Source organism: Bos grunniens, chromosome 5, assembly GCF_055505025.1.
Source record: "Bos grunniens cultivar Pamir isolate PY7600 chromosome 5, Bosgru_T2T1.0, whole genome shotgun sequence".
In the NCBI taxonomy this organism is placed as follows: domain Eukaryota; kingdom Metazoa; phylum Chordata; class Mammalia; order Artiodactyla; family Bovidae; genus Bos; species Bos grunniens.
Genome location: NC_141169.1, coordinates 41,276,304 through 41,298,491, shown reverse-complemented (window position 1 = coordinate 41,298,491; position 22,188 = coordinate 41,276,304). Strand labels below are relative to the sequence as shown.

General features: G+C 37.6%; 1 protein-coding gene across 4 annotated transcripts in view; it reads left to right on the top strand.

Moving 5' to 3' along the window:
* Nucleotides 1-22,188, top strand: part of LRRK2 (leucine rich repeat kinase 2) — a 211,469-nt gene that overhangs the window by 118,941 nt on the left and 70,340 nt on the right. For all 4 annotated transcript variants that reach the window (XM_086399919.1, XM_086399918.1, XM_086399917.1 and 1 more), the window contains 5 exons: nucleotides 16,341-16,528; nucleotides 17,399-17,553; nucleotides 18,665-18,811; nucleotides 18,950-19,141; nucleotides 19,798-19,944. In XM_086399919.1, coding sequence (XP_086256045.1) covers nucleotides 16,341-16,528; nucleotides 17,399-17,553; nucleotides 18,665-18,811; nucleotides 18,950-19,141; nucleotides 19,798-19,944 — 829 coding nt within the window. The remainder of the gene's footprint in view (nucleotides 1-16,340; nucleotides 16,529-17,398; nucleotides 17,554-18,664; nucleotides 18,812-18,949; nucleotides 19,142-19,797; nucleotides 19,945-22,188) is intronic.

Here is a 22,188-nt window from a genome sequence, read left to right as displayed (position 1 = left end):
GACTCAGGTTTGATCCCTGGGTGAGGAAGATCGGCCTGGAGAAGGGAATGGCTGCCCACTCCAGTATTCTTGCCTGGAGAATTCCATGGACAGAGGAGCCTGGCAGACATAATTGGATTGATAAGGCTGTGAAACCTCTGTGTAGACAATAAGGAAGGAAATTGTGACTTTTCAATATAATATAAAACTCTAAATGCTTAGCATTTTGAAAAGTGGTAGTTATGGCTGTCTATATTTCATATGGAAAATTTCTTCTATCAATAATAATCAGTTACCAATGAGTTTATATTAATTAGCTACCATAATCCTCTCTGTAGATTTGCCACAGAAAACCACTCAAACAACACACTAGCTCAGGGTTCCTCAATGTCAGCCCTATGGACATTTGGGGGCAGGTAATTCTTTGTTGTACATTGTAGGAGGATAGCAGCACCTTTGGCCTCTACCCTCTAGACGCCAGTATGGCGTCTACATCTTTGGCCTCTACCCTCTAGTACTTTCCCAGTATGAGAAGCAAAAATGTACCCAGAAATTTCCAAATATTTTAGGAAGTACAAAATCACCTTGGGGAGGACGACTGTGTCTGGATGAATCATGAATTGAAATGAGCTTAGGGAGGGAGTCTTCAGCATGTGTACTCACTGGAAGCTATTTTTCTTATAAGTGTAATTTATAGTTACTAAAATATATCTTTTTACATTAGAAATCTCTTTTCTAATTAACCATAATGTTAATTAAATCCCTTCAGATAATCTGAATGATAGTTCCTAAATTTCTTTTTTTTTTAATTATTTATTTTTTTTTTTGGAGGCTGATTACTTTACAATATTATATTGGTTTTGTCATACATTGACATGAATCTGCCGTGAGTGTACATATGTTCCCCATCCTGAACCCCCACTCCCACCACCCTCCCCATCCCATCCCTCTGGGTCATCCCAGTGCACCAGCCCCAAGCACCTTGTATCATTCATCGAACCTGGGCTGGCAGTCTGTTTCACATATGATAATATACATGTTTCAATGCCATTCTCCCAAACCATCACACCCTCGCCCCTCCCACAGAGTCCAAAAGACTGTTCTATACATCTATGTCTCTTTTGCCATCTCGCATACGTGGTTATCATTACCGTCTTTCTAAATTCCATATATATGTGTTAGTACACTGTATTGGTGTTTTTCTTTCTGGCTTACTTCACTCTGTATAATAGGCTCCAGTTTCATCCACCTCATTAGAACTGATTCAAATGTATTCTTTTAATGGCTGAGTAACATTCCATTGTATATATGTACCATAGCTTTCTTATCCATTCATCTGCTGATGAACATCTAGGTTGCTTCCATGTCCTGGCTATTATAAACAGTGCTGTGATGAACATTGGGGTACACGTGTCTCTTTCGATTCTGGTTTCCTCAGGTGTGTATGTCCAGCAGTGGGATTGCTGGGTCATATGGCAGTTCTATTTCCAGTTTTTTAAGGAATCTCCACACTGTTCTCCATAGTGGCTGTACTAGTTTGCATTCCCACCAACAGTGTAAGAGGGTTCCCTTTTCTCCACACCCTCTCCAGCATTTATTGCTTGTAGACTTTTGGATCGCAGCCATTCTGACTGGCGTGAAATGGTTCCTCATAGTGGTTTTGATTTGCATTTCTCTGATAATGAGTGATGTTGAGCATCTTTTCATGTGTTTGTTAGCCATCTGTATGTCTTCTTTGGAGAAATGTCTGTTTAGTTCTTTGTCCCATTTTTTGATTGGGTTGTTTATTTTTCTGAAATTGAGCTGCAGGAGTTGCTTGTATATTTTTGAGATTAATTCTTTGTCAGTTGCTTCATCTGCTATTATTATTCATCTGCTATTTCTCCCATTCTGAAGGCTGTCTTTTCACCTTGCTTACAGTTTCCTTTGTTGTGCAAAAGCTTTTAATTTTAATTAGGTCCCATTTGTTTATTTTTGCTTTTATTTCCATTACTCTGGGAGGTGGGTCATAGAGGATCCTGCTGTGATTTATGTCGGAGAGTGTTTTGCCTATGTTTTCCTCTAGTAGTTTTATAGTTTCTGGCTTTACGTTTAGATCTTTAATCCATTTTGAGTTTGTTTTTGTATATGATGTTAGAAAGTGTTCCAGTTTCATTTTTTTACAAGTCGTTGACCAGTTTTCCCAGCACCACTTGTTAAAGAGATTGTCTTTTCTCCATTGTATATTCTTGCCTCCTTTGTCGAAGATAAGGTGTCCATGGGTGTGTGGATTTATCTCTGGGCTTCCTATTTTGTTCCATTGATCTGTATTTCTGTTTTTGTGCCAGTACCATACTGTCTTGATGACTGTGGCTTTGTAGTAGAGCCTGTAGTAGAGGTTTTTTGTATTTCCATACAAATTGTGAAATTATTTGTTCTGGTCCAGTGTTCTTGCCTGGAGAATCCCAGGGATGGGAGAGCCTGGTGGGCTGCCGTCTGTGGGGTCACACAGAGTCGGACACGACTGAAGCGACTTAGCAGCAGCAGCAGCAGTTCTATGAAAAATACCGCTGGTAGCTTGATTGGGATTGCATTGAATCTAGAGATTGCTTTGGGTAATATACTCATCTTCACTATATTGATTCTTCCAATTCATGACCATGGTATATTTCTCTATCTATTAGTGTCCTCTTTGATTTCTTTCACCAGTGTTTTATAGTTTTCTATGCATAGGTCTTTTGTTTCTTTAGGTAGATATATCCCTTAGTATTTTATTCTTTTTGTTGCAATGGTGAATGGAATTGTTTCCATAATTTCTCTTTTTGTTTTCTCATTTTTAGTGTATAGGAATGCAAGGGATTTCTGTGTGTTGATTTTATATCGTGCAACTTTACTATATTCATTAATTAGCTCTAGTAATTTTCTGGTGGAGTCTTTAGGGTTTCTATGTATAGGATCATGTCATCTGCAAACAGTGAGAATTTTACTTCTTTTCCAATCAGGATTCCTTTTATTTCTTTTTCTGCTCTGATTGCTGTGGCGAAAACTTCCAAAACTATATTGAATAGTAGTGGTGAGAGTGGGCAGCCTTGACTTGTTCCTGACATTAGGGGAAATGCTTTCAATTTTTCAATTGAGGATAATTTTGCTGTGGGTTTGTCATATATAGCTTTTATTATGTTGAGAATTCAGCTGTGAAGCTGTCTGGTCTTGGGCTTTTGTTTGCTGGAAGATTTCTGATTACAGTTTCCATTTCCGTCCTTGTGATGGGTCTGTTAAGATTTTCCATTTCTTCCTGGTTCAGTTTTGGAAAGTTGTACCTTTCTAATAAGAGTTTGTCCATTTCTTCCAAGTTGTCCATTTTATTGGCATATAGTTGCTGATAGCAGTCTTTTATGATCCTTTGTATTTCTGTGTTGTCTGTTGTGATCTCTCCATTTTAATTTCTAATTTTTTTGATTTGATTTTTCTCTCTTTGTTTCTTGATGAGTCTGGCTAATGGTTTGTCAATTTTATTTAACTTCTCAAAGTACCAGCTTTTGGCTTTGTTGATTTTTGCTATGGTCTCTTGTTTCTTTTGCATTTATTTCTGCCCTAATTTTTAAGATTTTTTTCCTTCTACTAACCCTGGGGTTCTTCATTTCTTCCTTTTCTAGTTGCTTTAGGTGTAGAGTTAGGCTATTTATTTGACTTTTTGTTTTTGTTTTTGGAGGTAAGTCTGTATTGCTGTGAACCTTCCCCTTAGCACTGCTTTTACAGTGTCCCATAGGTTTTGGGTTGTTGTGTTTTCATTTTCATTCGTTTCTATGCATATTTTGATTTCTTTTTTGATTTCTTCTGTGATTTGTTTTTCAGCAGCGTGTTGTTCAACCTCCATATGTTTGAATTTTTAGTAGTTTTCCTCATGTAATTGACATCTAATCTTACTGCATTGTGGTCAGAAAAGATGCTTGGAATGATTTCAGTTTTTTTGAATTTACCAAGGCTAGATTTATGGCCCTATCATGGAGAAGGTTCCATGTGCACTTGAGAAAAAGGTGAAATTCATTGTTTTGGGGTGAAATGTCCTATAGATATCAATTAAGTCTAACTCGTCTCTTGTATCATTTAAAGTTTGTGTTTCCTTGTTAATTTTCTGTTTAGTTGATCTATTGATAGGTGTGAGTGGAGTATTAAAGTCTCTCACTATTATTGTGGTATTATTAATTTCCCCTTTCATACTTGTTAGCATTTGTCTTACATATTGCCATGCTTCTATGTTGGGTGCATATATATTTATGTAAATCTTCTTTATTGATCCTTTGATCATTATGTAGTGTCCTTCTTTATCTCTTTTCACAGCCTTTGTTTTAAAGTCTTTTTATCTGATATGAGTATTTCTACTACTGCCTTCTTTTTGGTCTCTATTTGCGTGGAATATTTTTTTCCACTTCACTTTCAGTCTGTATGTGTCTCTTGTTTTGAGGTGGGTCTCTTGTAGGCAACATATATAGGGGTCTTGTTTTTGTATCCATACAGCCAGGCTTTGTCTTTTGGTTGGGGCATTCAACCCATTTACATTTAAGGTAATTATTGATAAGTATGATCCCATTGCCATTTACTTTATTGTTTTGGGTTCAAGTTTATATACCCTTTCTGTGTTTCCTGTCAAGAGAAGATCCTTTAGCATTTGTTGGAGAGCTGGTTTGATGGTGCTGAATTCTCTCAGCTTTTGCTTGTCTGTAAAGCTTTTGATTTCTCCTTCATATTTGAATGAGATCCTTGCTGGGTACAGTAATCTGGGCTGTAGGTTCTTTTCTTTCATCACTTTAAGTATGTCCTGCCATTCCCTCCTGGCCTGAAGAGTTTCTATTGAAAGATCAGCTGTTATCCTTATGCAAATCCCCTTGTATGTTATTTGTTGTTTTTCCCTTGCTGCTTTTAATGTTTGTTCTTTGTGTTTGATCTTTGTTAATTTGATTAATATGGGTCTTGGGGTGTTTCACCTTGGGTTTATCCTGTTTGGGACTCTCTGGGTTTCTTGGACTCGGGTGACTATTTCCTTTCCCATTTTAGGGAAGTTTTCAACTATTATCTCCTCAAGTATTTTCTCATGGCCTTTCTTTTTGTCTTCTTCTTCTGGGACTCCTATGATTCGAATGTTGTGTCATTTGACATTGTCCCAGAGGTCTCTGAGGTTGTTCTTGTTTCTTTTAATTCTTTTTTCTTTTTTCCTCTCTGTTTCATTTATTTCTACTATTCTGTCTTCTACCTCACTAATCCTATCTTCTGCCTCTGTTATTCTACTGTTGGTTCCCTCCAGAGTGTTTTTTATCTCATCTATTGCATTATTCATTATATATTGACTCTTTTTTATTTCTTCTAGGTCCTTGTTAAACATTTCTTGCATCTTCTCTATCCTTGTCTCCAAGCTATTTATCTGTAACTCCATTTTGTTTTCAAGATTTTGGATCATTTTCACTATCATTATTTGGAATTTTTTATCAGGTAGATTCCCTATGTCTTCCTCTTTTGTTTGGTTTGGTGGGCATTTATCCTGTTCCTTTACCTGCTGGGTATTTCTCTGCCTTTTCATCTTATTTATATTGCTGTGTTTGGGATGGCCTTTCCGTATTCTGGCAGTTTGTGGTTCCTCTTTATTGCGGAGGCTCCTAGCTGTGGGTGGGGTTGGACCTGTGGCTTGTCAAAGTTTCCTGGTTAGGGAAGCTTGTATCTGTGTTCTTGTGGGTGGAGCTGGATTTCTTCTCTCTGGAGTGCACTGTAGTGTCAAGTAATGAGTTTTGAGATGTCAGTGGGTTTTGTGTGACTTTGGGCAGCCTGTATATTGAAGCTCAGGGCTATGTTCCTGTGTTTTTGGAGAATTTGCATGGTATGTCTTGCTCTGGAACTTGTTGGCCCTTGAGTGGTGCTTGGTTTCAGTGTAAGTATGGAGGCGTTTGATGAGCTTCTATCGATTAATGTTCCCTGGAGTCAAGAGTTCTCTGGTGTTCTCAGGATTTTGACTTAAGCCTCCTGCCTATGGTTTTCAGTCTTAAACTTACAGTAGCCCCAAGACTTCTCCATCTATACAGCACTGATGATAAAACATCTAGGTTAATGATGAAAAGTTTCTCCACAGTGAGGGACACCTGGAGAGGTACACAGAGTTACATGGGAAAGAGAAGAGGGAGGAGGGAGGTAGAGGTGAGAAAAAGGAGGAGAATGAGGAGGAATCAAAAGGGGTGAGAGCAAGCTAGCCAGTAATCATTTGCCTGTGTGCTCTCCACAGTCTGGATCCCTCAGAGATGTTCACAGAGTTACACAGAGAAGAGAAGAGGGAGGAAGGAGACAGAGGTGGCCAGGAGGATAAAGGTGGGAATCAAAAGGAGAGAGACAGATCCAGCCAGTAATCAGTTCCCTAGGTGTTCTCCACAACCCGGAACACACAAAGAGATTCACAGAGTTGGGTAGAGAAGAGAAGAGAAGGGGGAGGTAGGAGATAGAGGCGACCTGGTGGAGAAAAAGTAGAGTCCACAGAGGGAGAGAGCAGTCAAGCCAGTATTCTTGCTCTCAAGTAAAAATGGGTACTGAAGATTGGGTTCTTAAAGGTACAAAATTGATAACAAATACCAAAAAGCAAAGATTAAAAATCTAGAGTAGAGGTTAGAGTCTCAAAAATACAATATTAAAGGAAAAAACAAAGTCACAAAAATTATAAAATATATATATATATATGAAGTTTGCTTTAAAAATTGGGTCTTTTTTTTGCAAAGTAGTAGTAGGTTATAAAAATGAAAATTAAAGGAGCAATAAAGGACTTAAAATAAAAAAAAATTTAAATTAAACAAATGATAATAGTAAAAATATATCTAGGACTTTCTCTGGTGTTGTTGTGGACAGTGTGGGGTCAGTTCATTTTCAGATAGTTCCTTGATCCGGCTTACACTTCTCAAGATCTATAGGCCCCTTCCTATGTAGTCGGTGCTAACTGCAGGGTTTTAATCTATTGCACCTGTCACTTCCAAAGCAGTTCCCTCTGTTTATTTTAGCTTCTTCTGTTTGCTGGCCTCTTCAGTGTCTAATTTCCACCCTGACACAAGGGGGCAGTGGTGGACACTCTTTTAGGCTCACTTGTTCAGTCGTGCTATGGGGGGGGAGGAACACTGCAGACAAATATCACTGGCGTCTGTGGGGAGTGCTCCCAGTGTCTCGGCCACACTGGGTTTGCCCCGGCTCACAGTGTGTGTGCTTTCCCAGTCTGCACTGCTCAGGCTCTAGGTTGCTCTGCCGGGAAATGTCTGAGGCAGGCCCTGGGTTGAGTGCACTTCCCAGGTCTAAGCCACTCAGGTTCAGGTTCTCCGGTACTCCACAAAGGCGCAGACTTGAGTGGGCCTGCGTTTTGTGCCCTTCCCTGGTCTGAGCAGCTCAGGTGACCAGGGGCTTGGCGAGTGCAGTTGCTGTCTTATCACCTTCCCTTTTCCTGCTGCTTGGTTTTCTGGGTGTAACCTGGTGTGCCTTCTCAGGTGTGCTTTGTGTCTCTTCTGGGGAGCTGATCTCTGGCTGCGACCCTCCTGGTGGACGTCGACCATCCAGAATTCCAAGGAGTCTTGGTTAGCAACGAAGCCTGCTTGCAGTTTGGTAGATGATACCTCTCTGGGGCCGCGATTGCCCCCTTCCGGCTCTGGCTGCCCTCGCCTGCCTGTCTCCAGAGGGGGATGGGCCGGTCTGCAGCCAGCTAGCTCTGCTCAGTCCTTTGTTCTGTGACTGGGCCTGACGGTGTCTTAGGTTAGGGCTTTTCGTGGGATAGCTATCCCAGGGTCTGGGTTGCTATCTCTAGTTAGTTCCCTCAGATTGCCCTCAGGGTATTCAGGCCCGGTCCTTACCCTAAGCAGCCCATGCCTCCCTGTCCAGTCCCGGCTTGCTAGCTTGCTAGTGGCTGATGCAAGTGTCTGCACTGCTTCTCCGCTGGGCATTTAGGCATGTAATCTGTGGGCTTTAATTATTTATTTGTTTTTCCTCCCGGTTATGTTGCTCTCTGAAATTCCAAGGCTCTCCACAGATTCGCCAGTGAGAGTGTTTCCTGGTGTTTGGAAACTTCTCTCTTTTTAAAGACTCCCTTCCTGGGTTGGATCTCTTTTTATGTTTTGTCTCTCTTTTTATGTTTTATATTTTTTCCTACCTCCTTTTGGAGACAATGGTCTGCCTTTCTGGGTGTCTGATGTCCTCTGCCAGCATTCAGAAGTTGTTTTGTGGAATTTGCTCAGCATTCAAATGTTCTTTCAATGAATTTGTGGGGGAGAAAGTGGTCTCCCCGTCCTATTACTCCGCTATCTTAGGACCGCCCCCCTAAATTTCATCTAAGGAAAAAAGTTATTTTAAAGAGGGAACTCATTTACTGCTAAACCCTATACCATGGAACCTGAGAACATATTGAAACATTACAGTTGGCAATTAATTGTAATTGGACAGTTGCTAATATTCTGGTAGATATTTTAAAATTAGATTTTCACCCTAATGCAATAAGCCATGGAAAGTGTGATATTACTCATCTACTCAATGAGAATGAAGCCAGAAAATACAGTGGTCAAACGTAAACTCTAGAGTCATTACAACCTGTGTTCAAATTTCTCCTAAATACTTATCAACTTTGACATTGCTTAATGTTTTCAGCCTTTGTTTCTTCCCTTGTAAAATAACAATAATAACAATATTATCTCCTACATTGCTTTTGTAGTTTGGTAAAAATGAGCAATAAATTTTAGTGAAATTTTATATTTAACCCATTTGGTAATTAAATACTTATGTCAGAAAAAAAAATCATCAAAACTATGAAGATGTATTCATGTATTTTTGAAAAAATGTGCCAGGAATGGAATAAATAAAAAGAAATATACTGTAGGTATATGCATTCTGTGTAGGAAAGGGGGTTTTACTTATACCCTGAAGAGTTGTTACCCTAGGTGGCACATTCTATCAGAAAATAACTAAACTCCGTACAGTCAAGAAAAGGCTAAAGTTGCACCAAAAAGTGCATGTGTTTCCTTATGAATTGGGAATATTTAAAGTTGCACACATGTGGATATTAGGGTGGATACATCATATTCAATAGAATAATGAATTGGTTTGCATCAAAATCACTATCTTTTAACAAAATCAAATTTCCACCATGACTAAATAAAATCCCTGCAGATGCTATGGAGTAATTAAGAGGAAACTCCATGAAAGTTCTTCTCATTACTTATACTATTAGTTATACTATAAGCATGTTAATTTAATTGAAAATTGTTAGGAATTTGAACAGCTCAAGTTATTTTGAAAGATGGATCTAAAGGGTCAGTAAAGTGATTTAAATTTCTTATTAATGTAAATCATTTTATTTATGCTGATATATTGAAATATGTTATTTTACTAAGGTTTAAAGAGAATGACGGCTATAAGTAATCAAGTGAAAACAAGAATGACTTGCCTGACACTAAATCAGTAAAAATAAATAGAGGTATTCACCTCCATGAATCCTCAAGGCAAGGGCAGAAATAATGTATGGTGCAAAAGCTCTAATGAGCCCATCCACCCTCTCTGTGCCCTGAGCTTTTAGGTCACTAAACTTATTAAAGAAGTTTCCATCAGCACACAAATAAGTTTGCAAAACTCAACTAACTATATGATAAAAGAAATATGAAAGGGACTCACTGGATCAATTGTGTTGACTATTATAAAGCTTGCATGGTGATTTAGTCTTGATAAAATGTATGAGGAATTTGGAAGAGTCTCTTTCCTTGCATATGAGCCTAAGTTAGCCTTAGAAATAGCCAAGCTGAAGGAATAATAGGAGGTATTTTAAAGATGATAAATTTATGAAAAGGTTTAAGTTTTTTTATTGGTATGTAACAGAATACCCACAAACCTAGAGTACAAAAGTAAATTTGGAGAAAAACGTCAACAGTTCATTGGGGAAAAACATCAACAGTTTATTGTTTCTCACTATTCTATGGGTTTACTGGTTTCAGCCAAGTGGGTCTGCTCCACATGGCATTGACAGGGGTCATTCACTTGACTTCCTCGTTAAGATGGGCTGGAGATTCCAGGAAGGCTATATTCACACTTTTGGTTTGTTGGTTCTCCTCCATGTGACCTCTTGTACATATGTAGACCTCTTATAGGCCAGGCACAGAACTGGTAAAATGTTAGCTCTGCCATGTTCTGGTAACCAGAGCAACCACAGGTCTTGTTCAGATTTAAGGGAAAATGTATGGATTTTATATCTTGAAGGATTAAGCAACCTACATACTTATGGAGAGAAAAAGATTAATTTGTCCATCTTTGGAAACTATCTGCTACAAGTAGTGATTATTGTTCAGTTGCTAAGTTGTGTCAGACTCCTTTGTGATCACATGGACAGAAGCATACCAGGCTTCTCTGTCCTCCACTATCTCCCAGAGTTTGCTCAAATTCATATCCATTGAGTTGGTGATGCTATTTAACCATCTCATCCTCTGCCACCCACTTCTCCTTTTGCCTTCAATCTTTCCCAGCACCAGGATCTTTTCCAAATACTGGTAGTGCACTATAGATCTAAAAAATCAAGCACAAACTTCTATTTTAAAATCAGTTTGTCTTAAGTAAAATAGAGTAAATATGTAATAGTGGCTAACATATGAGAGGTTACTTATATGCTTTTCAAAGATTATCTCATTTAATTCTTGGAACAACTCTTTTAAACAGTACTATTTGAGTGCCCATCTTGAAGATGAAGAACTTGATAGAGAGGTTAAATAATTTATCAAATTGCATACTGATAAATCACTTTTCACTTTCATGCATTGGAGAAGAAAATGGCAACCCACTCCAGTGTTCTTGCCTGGAGAATCCCAGGGACGGGGGAGCCTGGTGGGCTGCCATCTATGGGGTCACACAGAATCGGACACGATTGAAGCGACTCAGCAGCAGCAGCAGCAAATGTAATATTATTCATATTCAGGGAGAATTAGAGTTGGGATTTTAAACTAAGTGGTTTGACTCTAGTGCCTGAAAGCCTAATGCTATGATAAAATGCTCAAACTTTATTTTCCCAAAATTCACACATTCAACAATATTTATTATGAACCTAATGATGTTCCAGATATTGTTCTAGTACTGGGGCTATATAGCAGTAGGGAAAATAAGGTTTCTACGTTCACGGAGTTGATGTTCAAATGGGAGGAAACAACCAAAGCAAGAATACTTAATGTGTTTTGTGGTACAGATTGCTACAAAGAAAGCTTCAAGTGTGGTTGGGGATGGAGAGTGAGTTGTCAGACAAGGTCTTAGTGACTTTGTAGTTGTTCAGTCATTCAGTCATGCCCAACTCTTTCTGACCCCATGGACTGTGGTACATCAGGCTTCCCTCTCTTTCACCATCTTCTGGAGCTTGCTCAAACTCGTGTCCTTTGAGTCAGTGATACCACCAACCATTTTGTCCTCTGTTGTCCCCTTGTCCTTCCGCCTTCAATCTTTCCCAGCATCAGGGTCTTTTCTAAGGAGTTGTCTCTTTGTATCAGGTGGCCAAACTGTTTGAGCTTCACTTCAGCATCAGTCCTTCCAACGAACATTCAGGATTGATTTCCTTTAGGATTGACTGGTTTGATCTCTTTGCAGTCCAAGGGACTCTCAAGAGTCTTCTCCAATACCACAGTTCAAAAGCATCAGTTCTTCGGCACTCAGCTTTCTTAAATAGTCCAACTCTCACATCCATACATGACTACTGGAAAAACCATAGCTTTGACTAGACGTCCAGAACCTCTGTTGGCAAAGTGATGTCTGCTTTTTAATATGCTATCTAGGTTTATCATAGCTTTCTTCAAAGGAGCAACTCTCTTAATTTTATGGCTGCAGTCACCATCTGCAGTGATTTTGGAGCCCAAGAATATAAAGTCTGTCACTGTTTCCATTGTTTCCCCATCTATTTCCCATGATGTAATGGGAATGGGTGACATGATCTTAGTTTTTTGAATGTTGAGTTTTAAGCCACCTTTTTCACTCTCTTCTTTCAACCTCATCAAGAGGCTCTTATTCTTCTTCACTTTCTGCCATAATGGTGCTGTCATCTGCATATCTGAGGATATGAATATTTCTCCCCGCAATCTTGATTCCAGCTTGTGCTTTATCCAGCCTGGCATTTTGCATGATGTACTCTGCATATAAGTTAAATAAGCAGGGTGACAATATACAGCCTTGATGTACTCCTTTCCCAATTTGGAACCAGTGGGTTGTTCCATGTTTGGTTCTAACTGTTGCTTCTTACCTGCATACAGGTTTCTCAGGAGGCAGGTAAGGTGGTCCAGTATTCCCATCTCTTGAAGAATTTTTCACAGTTTGTTGTGATCCACACAGTCTTGTCCTTTGTCTAAAAGACTTTAGCATAGTCAATAAAACAAAAGTAGATGTTCTTCTGGAATTTTCTAGCATTTTGTATGATCCAAGGGATGTTGGCCATTTGATCTCTGGTTCCTCTACCTTTTCTAAATTCAGCTGGAACATCTGGAAGATCTTGGTATACATGCTGTTGAAGCCTAGCTTGAACAATTTTGAGCATTACTTTGCTCATATGTGAAGTGAGTGTAATTGTGTGGTAGGTAGAACATTCTTTGGCATTGCCTTTCTTTGGGATTGCAATGAAAACAACTTTTCTAGTCCTGTGGCTACTGCTGATTTTTCCACATTGGCTGGGATACTGAGTGCAGCACTTTCACAGCATCATCTTTTAGGATTTGAAATAGCTCAGCTGGAATTCTATCACCTCCACTAGTTTTATTCATGGTGGTCCTTCCTAAGGCCCACTTGACTTTGTACTCCAGGATGTCTGGCTCTAGGTGAGTGATCACACCATTGTGGTTATCTGGGTCATTAAGATCTTTTTGTTTAGTTCTTCTGTGTATTCTTTCGACCTTTTCTTAACTTCTGCTTCTGTTTGGTCCATACCATTTCTGTCCTTTATTGTGCCCATCTTTGTATGAAATGTTCCCTTGGTATCTCTATTTTTCTTGAAGAGATCTAGTCTTTCCCGTTCTATTGTTTTCTTCTATTCCTTTGCATTGATCACTTAGGAAGGCTTTCTTATCTCTCCTTGCTATCTTTTGGAACTCTGCATTCAAATAGGTATATCTTTCTTTTTCTCCTTTGCCTTTTGCTTCTCTTCTTTTCTCAGCTATTTGTAATTCCTCCACAGATAGCCATTTTGCCTTTTTGCATTGCTTTTTCTTGGGGATGGTTTTCATCACTGCCTTCTACAATGTTACAAACCTCAGTTCATAGTTCTTCAGGCACTCTGTCTGTCAGATCTAATCCCTTGAATCTTCCTGTCACTTACACTGTATAATCATAAGGGATTTGATTTAGGTCATACCTGAATGGCCTAGTGGTTTCTCCTACTTTCTTCTATTTAAGTCTGAATTTTGCCATTAGGAGTTCATGATCTGAGCTACAGTTAGCTCGAGGTCTTGTTTTTGCTGACTGTATGGCACTTCTCCATCTTCAGCTGCAAAGAATATAATCAATATATATGATTTTTATATATTATAATATATAATATTTTTATATAAATTATATTATATATATTATATTATATATATATAATATAACATTTTTATATATTATATTATAATATATTATAATCAATATAATGATTTTAGTATTGACCATCTGGTGTTGTCCATGTGTAGAGTCATCTCTTGTATTGTTGGAAGAGAGTGTTTGCTCTGATCAGTGAGTTCTCTTGGCAAAACTCTTGTTAGCCTTTGCCCTGCTTCATTTTGTACTCCAAGGCCAATTTTGCCTGTTACTCCAGCTGTTTCTTGACTTCCTACTTTTGCATTCCAGTCCCCTATAATGAAAAGGACATCTTCTTTTGGTGTTAGTTCTAGAAGGTCTTGAATGTCTTCACAGAACCATTCAATTTCAGCTTCTTTTGCATTAGTGGTTGGGGCATAGACTTGGATTACTGTGATATTGAATGATTTGCCTTGGAAACAAAACAAAGATCATTCTGTTGTTTTTGAGATTGTACCAAAGTACTGCATTTTGGACTCTTTTGTTACTATGAGGGTTACTCCATTTCTTCTAAAGGATTCTTGCCACAGTAGTAGATATAATGGTCATCTGAATTAAATTCGCCCATTCCAGTCCATTTCACTTCACTGATTCTAAGATGTTGATGTTCACTCTTGCCATCTCTTTTTTGACCACTTCCAATTTACATTGATTCATGGACCTAACATTCCAGGTTCCTGTGCAATATTGTTCTTTATAGCATCGGGCTTTACTTTTACCACCAGACTCATTCATAATGGGGCTTTGTTTCTGATTTGGCTCAGACTCTTCATTCCTTCTGGAGCTGTTTCTCTGCTCTTCTCCAGTAGCATATTGGACACCTACCTACCTGGAATATTCACAGTCAGTGTCATATCTTTTTGCCTTTTCATACTGTTAATGGGATTCTCAAGGCAAGAATGGTGAAGTCGTTTGCCATTCCCTTCTCCAGTGAATGTTTTGTCAGAACTCTCCACCATGACCCTTCCGTCTTGGGTCTCCCCGCACGGCATGGCTCATTGTTTCACTGAGTTGGGCAAGGTTGTGGTCCATGTGATCACTTTGGTTAGTTTCCTGTGATTGTGGTTTTCATTCCGTCTGCTCCCTGATGGATGAGGATTAAGAGGCTTGTGCAACCTTCCTGATGGGAGGGACTGGCTGTGGGGAAAACTGGGTCTTCTTTTGTTGGCAATGCCAAGCTCAGTAAATCTTTAAAACAATTTTCTGCTGAAGGGTGGGGCTGTGTTCCCTCCCTGTAGTTTGGCCTGAGGCCAAACTATGGTAGGGAACCTCTTTCAAAAGGACTCAGGCCAGCAGGGACTTAGCAACTTTAGAAACAATAAAACAGCAGTTTTCCTCACTACCTAAACTTTAAGAGCAGTTTGGGCTATAAAGAACAGAATATGGGAGAAGTCTCAAATTATAGTTTTAATTATTTAATGACCCATTATACATTGCTTTATGTTTAATGATTTATTCACTGATTCAATAACATTATACATACAAATTAGAAACAGAGTTGAGTAAGACATGTCCTCAGACCTGAGGATTTTACAATCCAGTATTTTACCCAACCACATGATGATAATAATACAAACAGTGTTTGTTTCTATTTGCTACTGCTGCTGCTAAATCGCTTCAGTCATATCCGACTCTGTGCGACCCCATAGACGGCAGCCCACCAGGCTTCCCCGTCCCTGGGATTCTCCAGGCAAGAACACTGGCGTGGGTTTGCCATTTCCTTCTCCAATGCATGAAAATGAAAAGTCAAAGTGAAGTTGCTCAGTTGTGTCTGACCCTTAGCAACCCCATGGACTGCAGCCTACGAGGCTCCTCCGTCCATGGGAGTTTCCAGGCAAGAGTACTGGAGTGGGTTGCCATTTCCTTCCCCGTGTTTCTATTTAAGAATCCCTTAAATATTATAGATGTACTAAAGAAAATTAAGCACAAATCTCTTTTTAAAATTAGTTTATCCAAGTAAAATAAATAGGAATAGGTAAATAGGATTGGTAAAATGTGAGGGCTTCCTATTTGCTAAAAATAGTGATATGTATTTTACGTGTTTTATGTATGTTATCTTATTTTGTTCTCATGGCAGTCTAAGAGTTACTTTTATTTCTCATTTTACAAAGAAGGAAACTGTGGATAAAGAAATTAAATACCTTTCTCAAGGTCATACAACTGGCAGTAGAGTTTGGATTTGAACCTGAATTCTTCTCAACTCATATTTTTAATTGCTGTGATGATGATCAAAGCTCAAATTATGGTCTACACATTAGAATCTTCAGAGTTCCTTGTTAAAAAAGTAGATTCTCAAGCTTTATCCCTGACCTATGACTCAGACTGATGGCGTCCACTGAAATTCAGTGATTACTTGTTTGAGAATCACTTGGTTTACTAAGCTGCCCCTCTTTCCACTAATGGAGACCCACTTCCAGTTGTACAAATGTAAAGCAGCGTTTCTGTTGCACATCTGTGGTGGGAACAGCCTGGAAGATAATTTCCTCCAGAATATATCATTGATGAGACTGTAAGAAGCATGTGGGGCAAAGGACTGATGTATTAATTGAACTGGGGAAGGCTTGTGGTTCATGGGTATCAGAGGATCTCCATCGTTTCTGATCTGGATTCACTCACTTATTTTAACAATTTCTGTGTGTAAGTGGGTGTGTGAAAGATGCTAGGCTTACGTGGCTGCTAGGTAGAGAAATTAGGTCCTGTGTTGTACTTGACAACATTAGAATTGTTTTGATCATTTTTACTGAGCAAAGGAAATTCTTTAAATTCAGAACTTCCCAGAAAACGAATTCTGTGATTATGTATAAGTTTAAACCTTTCAGATTTTGACAGTGAAAGTGGAAGGCTTTCCAAAACATCCTAAGGGAATTATTTCACGTAGAGATGTGGAAAAATTTCTTTCAAAGAAAAAGAGATTTCCAAAGAACTACATGGCACAGTACTTTAAACTCCTAGAAAAATTCCAGATTGCCTTGCCAATTGGAGAAGAGTATTTACTGGTTCCAAGCAGGTAAGCCAAAACTTAAAAATTTAATTACCCTATGGAAATTTACCATATATTCTTTTAGTTGTGAAAGTAACTTTGGTTTATGATGAATGTACTAATTTTTTTTTTCTTGTGTAAACTTTGTACTGGAGTATAACATTTTCTTTTGATGAAAACTACACTTGACATTTTAAAGATGTAAATGACTGATTTTATATCTATATAATTATTACTTGATTTGACAATGCTCAGTTTATTTAAGAAAGGTTAATAGTGGAGATTAGAGTATGTGTGTGTGTGTGTTGCTGTGTGTGTATGTATGTTCCTTATATGATATTGAAGGAATTATTAGGCAGATTCTGGAGAAATGGTGAGTTTTCAACAGTCTTTAAATAATTTATGACTGAATTTTCAGAGGATATGGCCAACACAAGGAGGCCTAAATTCTAGCCCTGTGTTGTAGAAATTTTTCTTACTGCCTTATAAAACCTGGGAAATGTTATAAAGTAAATGACATTGAAAAGTGAAAATTGCACTGATTGATAGATGGTAACTAATTCTAAACAGAGATATACACTTGATTCTAGGCCATGCATTTTTTGAAGTTTTATATAATCCCTTTACTTTTTATACATAACTATAATAATTTATTTATAATGTAAACAGGATTACTGAAAAATTTTTATATATCACTATATCTGAGCATGATTTAAATTGATTAACCATTAAATTTTGAAGTAGGAAGAGTATGTAGCAAAATAACATTACTAAAAGATAAAATTGCTTAGAATATTTATCATCATCAGTTCATTGATTTCAAGTAGTAAAGCACTCTGGTCAAAATGGTTGGGCATTTTCTGAAGCTATATAATGATACTGTGCTTTTATCTTTAGTTTGTCTGACCACAGGCCTGTAATAGAGCTTCCCCATTGTGAGAACTCTGAAATTATCATTCGACTGTATGAAATGCCTTATTTTCCAATGGGCTTTTGGTCGAGATTAATCAATCGGTTGCTTGAAATTTCACCTTACATGCTTTCAGGAAGAGGTATGTATTTAATGAAGAATTAATATTTGGAGAAGATAGTTAGAAAGCGTATTAAAATTAATATGTCATTTTCCTAGAGTTTACTGGTTTATAATGCAGCTGAAAATCAGGAAATAAGCTCAAAAGACCTGAGCATGGCCAATATAAAAATATACACGGATAAATTCATGAAATTTGTTAAGAATAAAATTCCTCAAAGTCCATGTGTACTTATTTTAGACACATTTACGATGTGTATGAATATCTTGCTTTGCAAACCAAAGCAGACTAGAAGCAGCAATTTTAAAAGATGAAATTACAGAGTCATTGGCGTAAAAACACCTATCTCCCTACACATACACACAAATGCACATGCATGTGTGGAGAAATAAAAGCTAGAAATGACCACCCCTTCAGTCAGGGAGTTTTGTTTAATAGAGTAACAGGTCCTAACCATTCTCTGTGGGGACTACAATAGCTCTATTCTGCTGCATGGTCCCTGAGGGGTTTACAAAAAAGAATAAAGACTTTATCATGCTGTAATTATAAATTACAATGCTAGCTCTTCCTCCTGGAAGAAAGAGAGATCCTAATGCTCCGAGGGGGAAAATATAATTTTTCTGTTTTGTGCTTAAAATCAGCTTTATGTAGATGGTACTGTATTCTGAAATAAACCTTATCTTGCTTGCAGTTAATCAACATATAGATAGTTACCTCACATCAAAGTGTTGGTTTTAGCATTACCACCAACCTCTTTTTAAAAGTTATGGGAATCTGTTTATGATTCTCTTTTTCATCTATTACATATGTTAAACTGCTTCACACCATGAACCTGAAATCTGTCTTAGGTAATCTACTGGGCATTTGTTTATTTCATTTCAAAATTGAGGATAAAATATTTAATATTATATTTAACAGATAATATATCATTAACAATTCCAGTACTTTCCTTCAAAACAAATACATCTCTGTTACTGTCACTTGTAATATGTGCAGTGATTTTTTTTTCCCCTACAGTTTATGCAACAACAAATAACTAATAGCTATATTTGGGTTCATTTAAATTTCTTTCATGGGGTCGCAAAGAGTCGGACACGACTGAGCGACTGAACTGAACTGAAATTTCTTTCAGAACGAGCACTTCGCCCAAACAGGATGTATTGGCGGCAAGGCATCTACTTGAATTGGTCTCCTGAAGCTTACTGCTTGGTAGGATCTGAAGTTTTAGATCATCACCCAGAGAGTTTCTTAAAAATTACAGTTCCCTCTTGTAGAAAAGGTAAGGAAATTAATTCAAAACTGAACTGTACCACTAAAGAAATCTAAAGTTTTTAAAAAGTCTCTAGTTCTTCTTTTCAGTTTGTGACAGGATAAGGTTCAGCTGGGATGTTAATCAAGTTCTCTTTGGATGACATAGGCTGTATTCTTTTGGGCCAAGTTGTGGACCACATTGATTCTCTCATGGAAGAGTGGTTTCCTGGATTATTGGAGATTGATATTTGTGGTGAAGGAGAAACTCTGCTGAAGAAATGGGCATTATATAGTTTTAATGATGGTGAAGAGCATCAAAAAATATTGCTTGACCACTTGATGAAGAAAGCAGAAGAAGGTATGTATGTGTTGACACAACTTACAAGTGTTTTTAAGTGATCCTTTCAATATTTGTGAAGTGAGTTTTGAAATAAATGTACAAATTGATTGCTCTTATTTATAAGGGATAAGTTAGAGGATACTACATTCAATTATAGTTAACAGTTCAGAAAAATATATTTATTGCCAGTGAGATCTTATACTCTAGATTCAGAAAAAATGTTGGTGTGAGAGTTTGAATACTGGCTCCTGAGCAATGTTATGTCATCTGTGAAGTGAGATTACTAACCAAAACTATGCCATACAATTGTTATGAAGATTGAAATAGATGATACATGGAAGTAACTTAGTAATGTCAGCCATATGCTGTGTTCCATGAATGTTGTGAAAGTAAAGAATATATAATTTCCTAGGCATATATAAATAGCCTGGGCAGTTCTGAGTTCTACTTTCTAGTAAGTGAACCTAGGAATGAGTTCTTAAACTTCCAAATAGAGAGTAACTCAACTTTTAAAACATTCTCAAATTTTCTAGAGAAAAATAAGATTGGAAAGTGAACCTAAGAGTGATTGGAAAGCATAGACAATATGTGATTATTTCTGTAAATCAAAAGGACAAATTTATGTACAATCTTAAAGGTTTATCTTTTAAAAAAATGTTTTATGTACTTCTCAGGAGACCTCCTAGTAAATCCAGATCAACCAAGGCTCACAATTCCAATATCTCAGATTGCTCCTGATTTGATTTTGGCTGATCTGCCTAGAAATATTATGTTGAATAATGATGAACTGGAATTTGAACAAGCTCCAGAGTTTCTCTTAGGTAACTGTTTTGTTGGTTTGAGAATAAAAATTAGGGTACGGTTTTTATTTATAATCTAGCAAATATTCACATATAATTAAATTGTCATAGTTTTTAGTGTCTTCATATATTTTTGTAATGTTTTTCCTTTGGGATAATATATTTTAAAGTAATGTGTTACAAATCTGGAATTTGCTTTGCTCACACACATTTGTACTCTAGGTTTCCACCTCTGTGGAAGCACAGGTTTTATGAAACACGTCCTTGCATTTGTTTTAACTGTTCGATTGTCAGTGATAGGGAAGGCAGTTAGGAAATTTTCAGAGGAGTAATTCAGCCATTTTCCAGTTGCAAAAAGAAATAAAGGAGGAACACCTCTATGTAGTGATAGTGGCAGTTATGTTATTCTATATAACAATCATAAATTTTCATTAAAATAGTCACAAAAACCAATTTGGGTTTAAAAATTCAAAAGTATTAGATTGCTGATGTACTCAAGTTCTAAACATTCCCAAGAGTCCTTGGGAACTGAGAAGAGTATTAAATTTATTTAATGTAAAGTATTTAAAGACAATTCTGACTTTACTTTGTGGAATATTTGTTGCTGTTATGAGTATTTACATTTAATTTTAATTAAACTTTCGCAGAGAGGATGATTAAAATATATGCCAGAATATTAATATTATTAATAAACCAAGTCTAAAATTTGGGATATGACATGTAGGAGTAAATAAACTCCTTTTTACCTTTATTTTTTACATTGGAAAATTTAGGATGATTTTAAATACCTTAGAATTCTGGAAGTGAATATATTAGTACTAGTTGCTGCTGCCGCTAAGTCACTTCAGTCGTGTCCAACTCTGCGCGACCCCATAGATGGCAGCCCACCAGGCTCCCCCGTCCCTGGGATTCTCCAGGCAAGAACACTGGAGTGGGTTGCCATTTCCTTCTCCAATGCATGAAAGTGAAAAGTGAAAGGGAAGTCGCTCAGTTGTGTCCGACTCTTCCTGACCCCATGGACTGCAGCCTACCAGGCTCCTCCATCCATGGGATTTTCCAAGCAAGAGTACTGGAGTGGGGTGCCATCACCTTCTCCAATTAGTACTAGTAAGTTAACACAAAATGCTGAATTATCAACACTGAATCTTAGATCTTAACCAACACCAAACTTGACTTGTGATTTGAAAGATACAGTCAAGTACGAGGCATACTATTTTCTTTCTCTGAAAGAGTCTCAAGCCATCACATACAGCTCTCCCAAATATACCTCTTTACTGCACTAAAAGATGTGTGTTGGATTAATGGACACATTTTGAACAATGTTATGTAGAAGTGTTCAAAAAGTTCATTTTTTGAAACACCTGTGTTTTTTCCCAATTTTATTGAGGTGTAATTGACATATAGCACTGTATAAGTTTAAGATGTACAGTGTAGTAACTCACTTGCATATATGGTGAAATGATTACCACAGTAACTTTATTAACATCTATCCTTGCATATATTAATATATAAAAGATAAAAATAAAAAAAAATTTTGTTCTGATGAGAACTCTTAGGATTTACTCTCTTAACAACTTCCATATATATTATATAGCACTGTTAACTATAGTAATCATATTATACATTACATACCTAGTATTTATTTACCTTATAACTGGAAGTTTGTACCTTTTGACTACCTTCAAAAGCACCTATGTTTTATACGCTTTTATTTAGCAGATAGGTGGGGCCCCAGGGGCTCAGACAGTAAAGAATCCGCCTGTAATGCAGGAGACTTGGGTTCGATCCCTGGGTTGGGAAGATCCCTTGGAGAAAGGGATGGCTCCCCACTCCAGTATTCTTGCCTGGAGAATTCCATGGACAGAGGAGCCTGGTGGGCTACAGTCCATGGGGTTGCAAAGAGTCAGACATGACTGAGTGACTTTCACTTCACACACACTTCACGGAGATAGGAGAATGTTTATGAGTACTCCTTATACTCTGACCCCATTTCCAATAAATTCATTAGTTCTATGTTTATTTACAAAAAGCAGTCTAGATCAGAGTTTCTTAACTTTTGCTATTCGGAACTAGATAGTTCTTTGTTGGGGGGAGTGTCCTATGCATTGCATGGTATTTAGGAGTATCCTTGGTCTCTACCCACTGGATGTCAGTAATATCATCTCACCCCATCCCAGATGTGACAACCAAAAATGTTTGCAAACACTGTCAAGGGTGGTGGTTGGAGGTCAGGAGCATCATCACCCTGATTGAGAACCACTGACC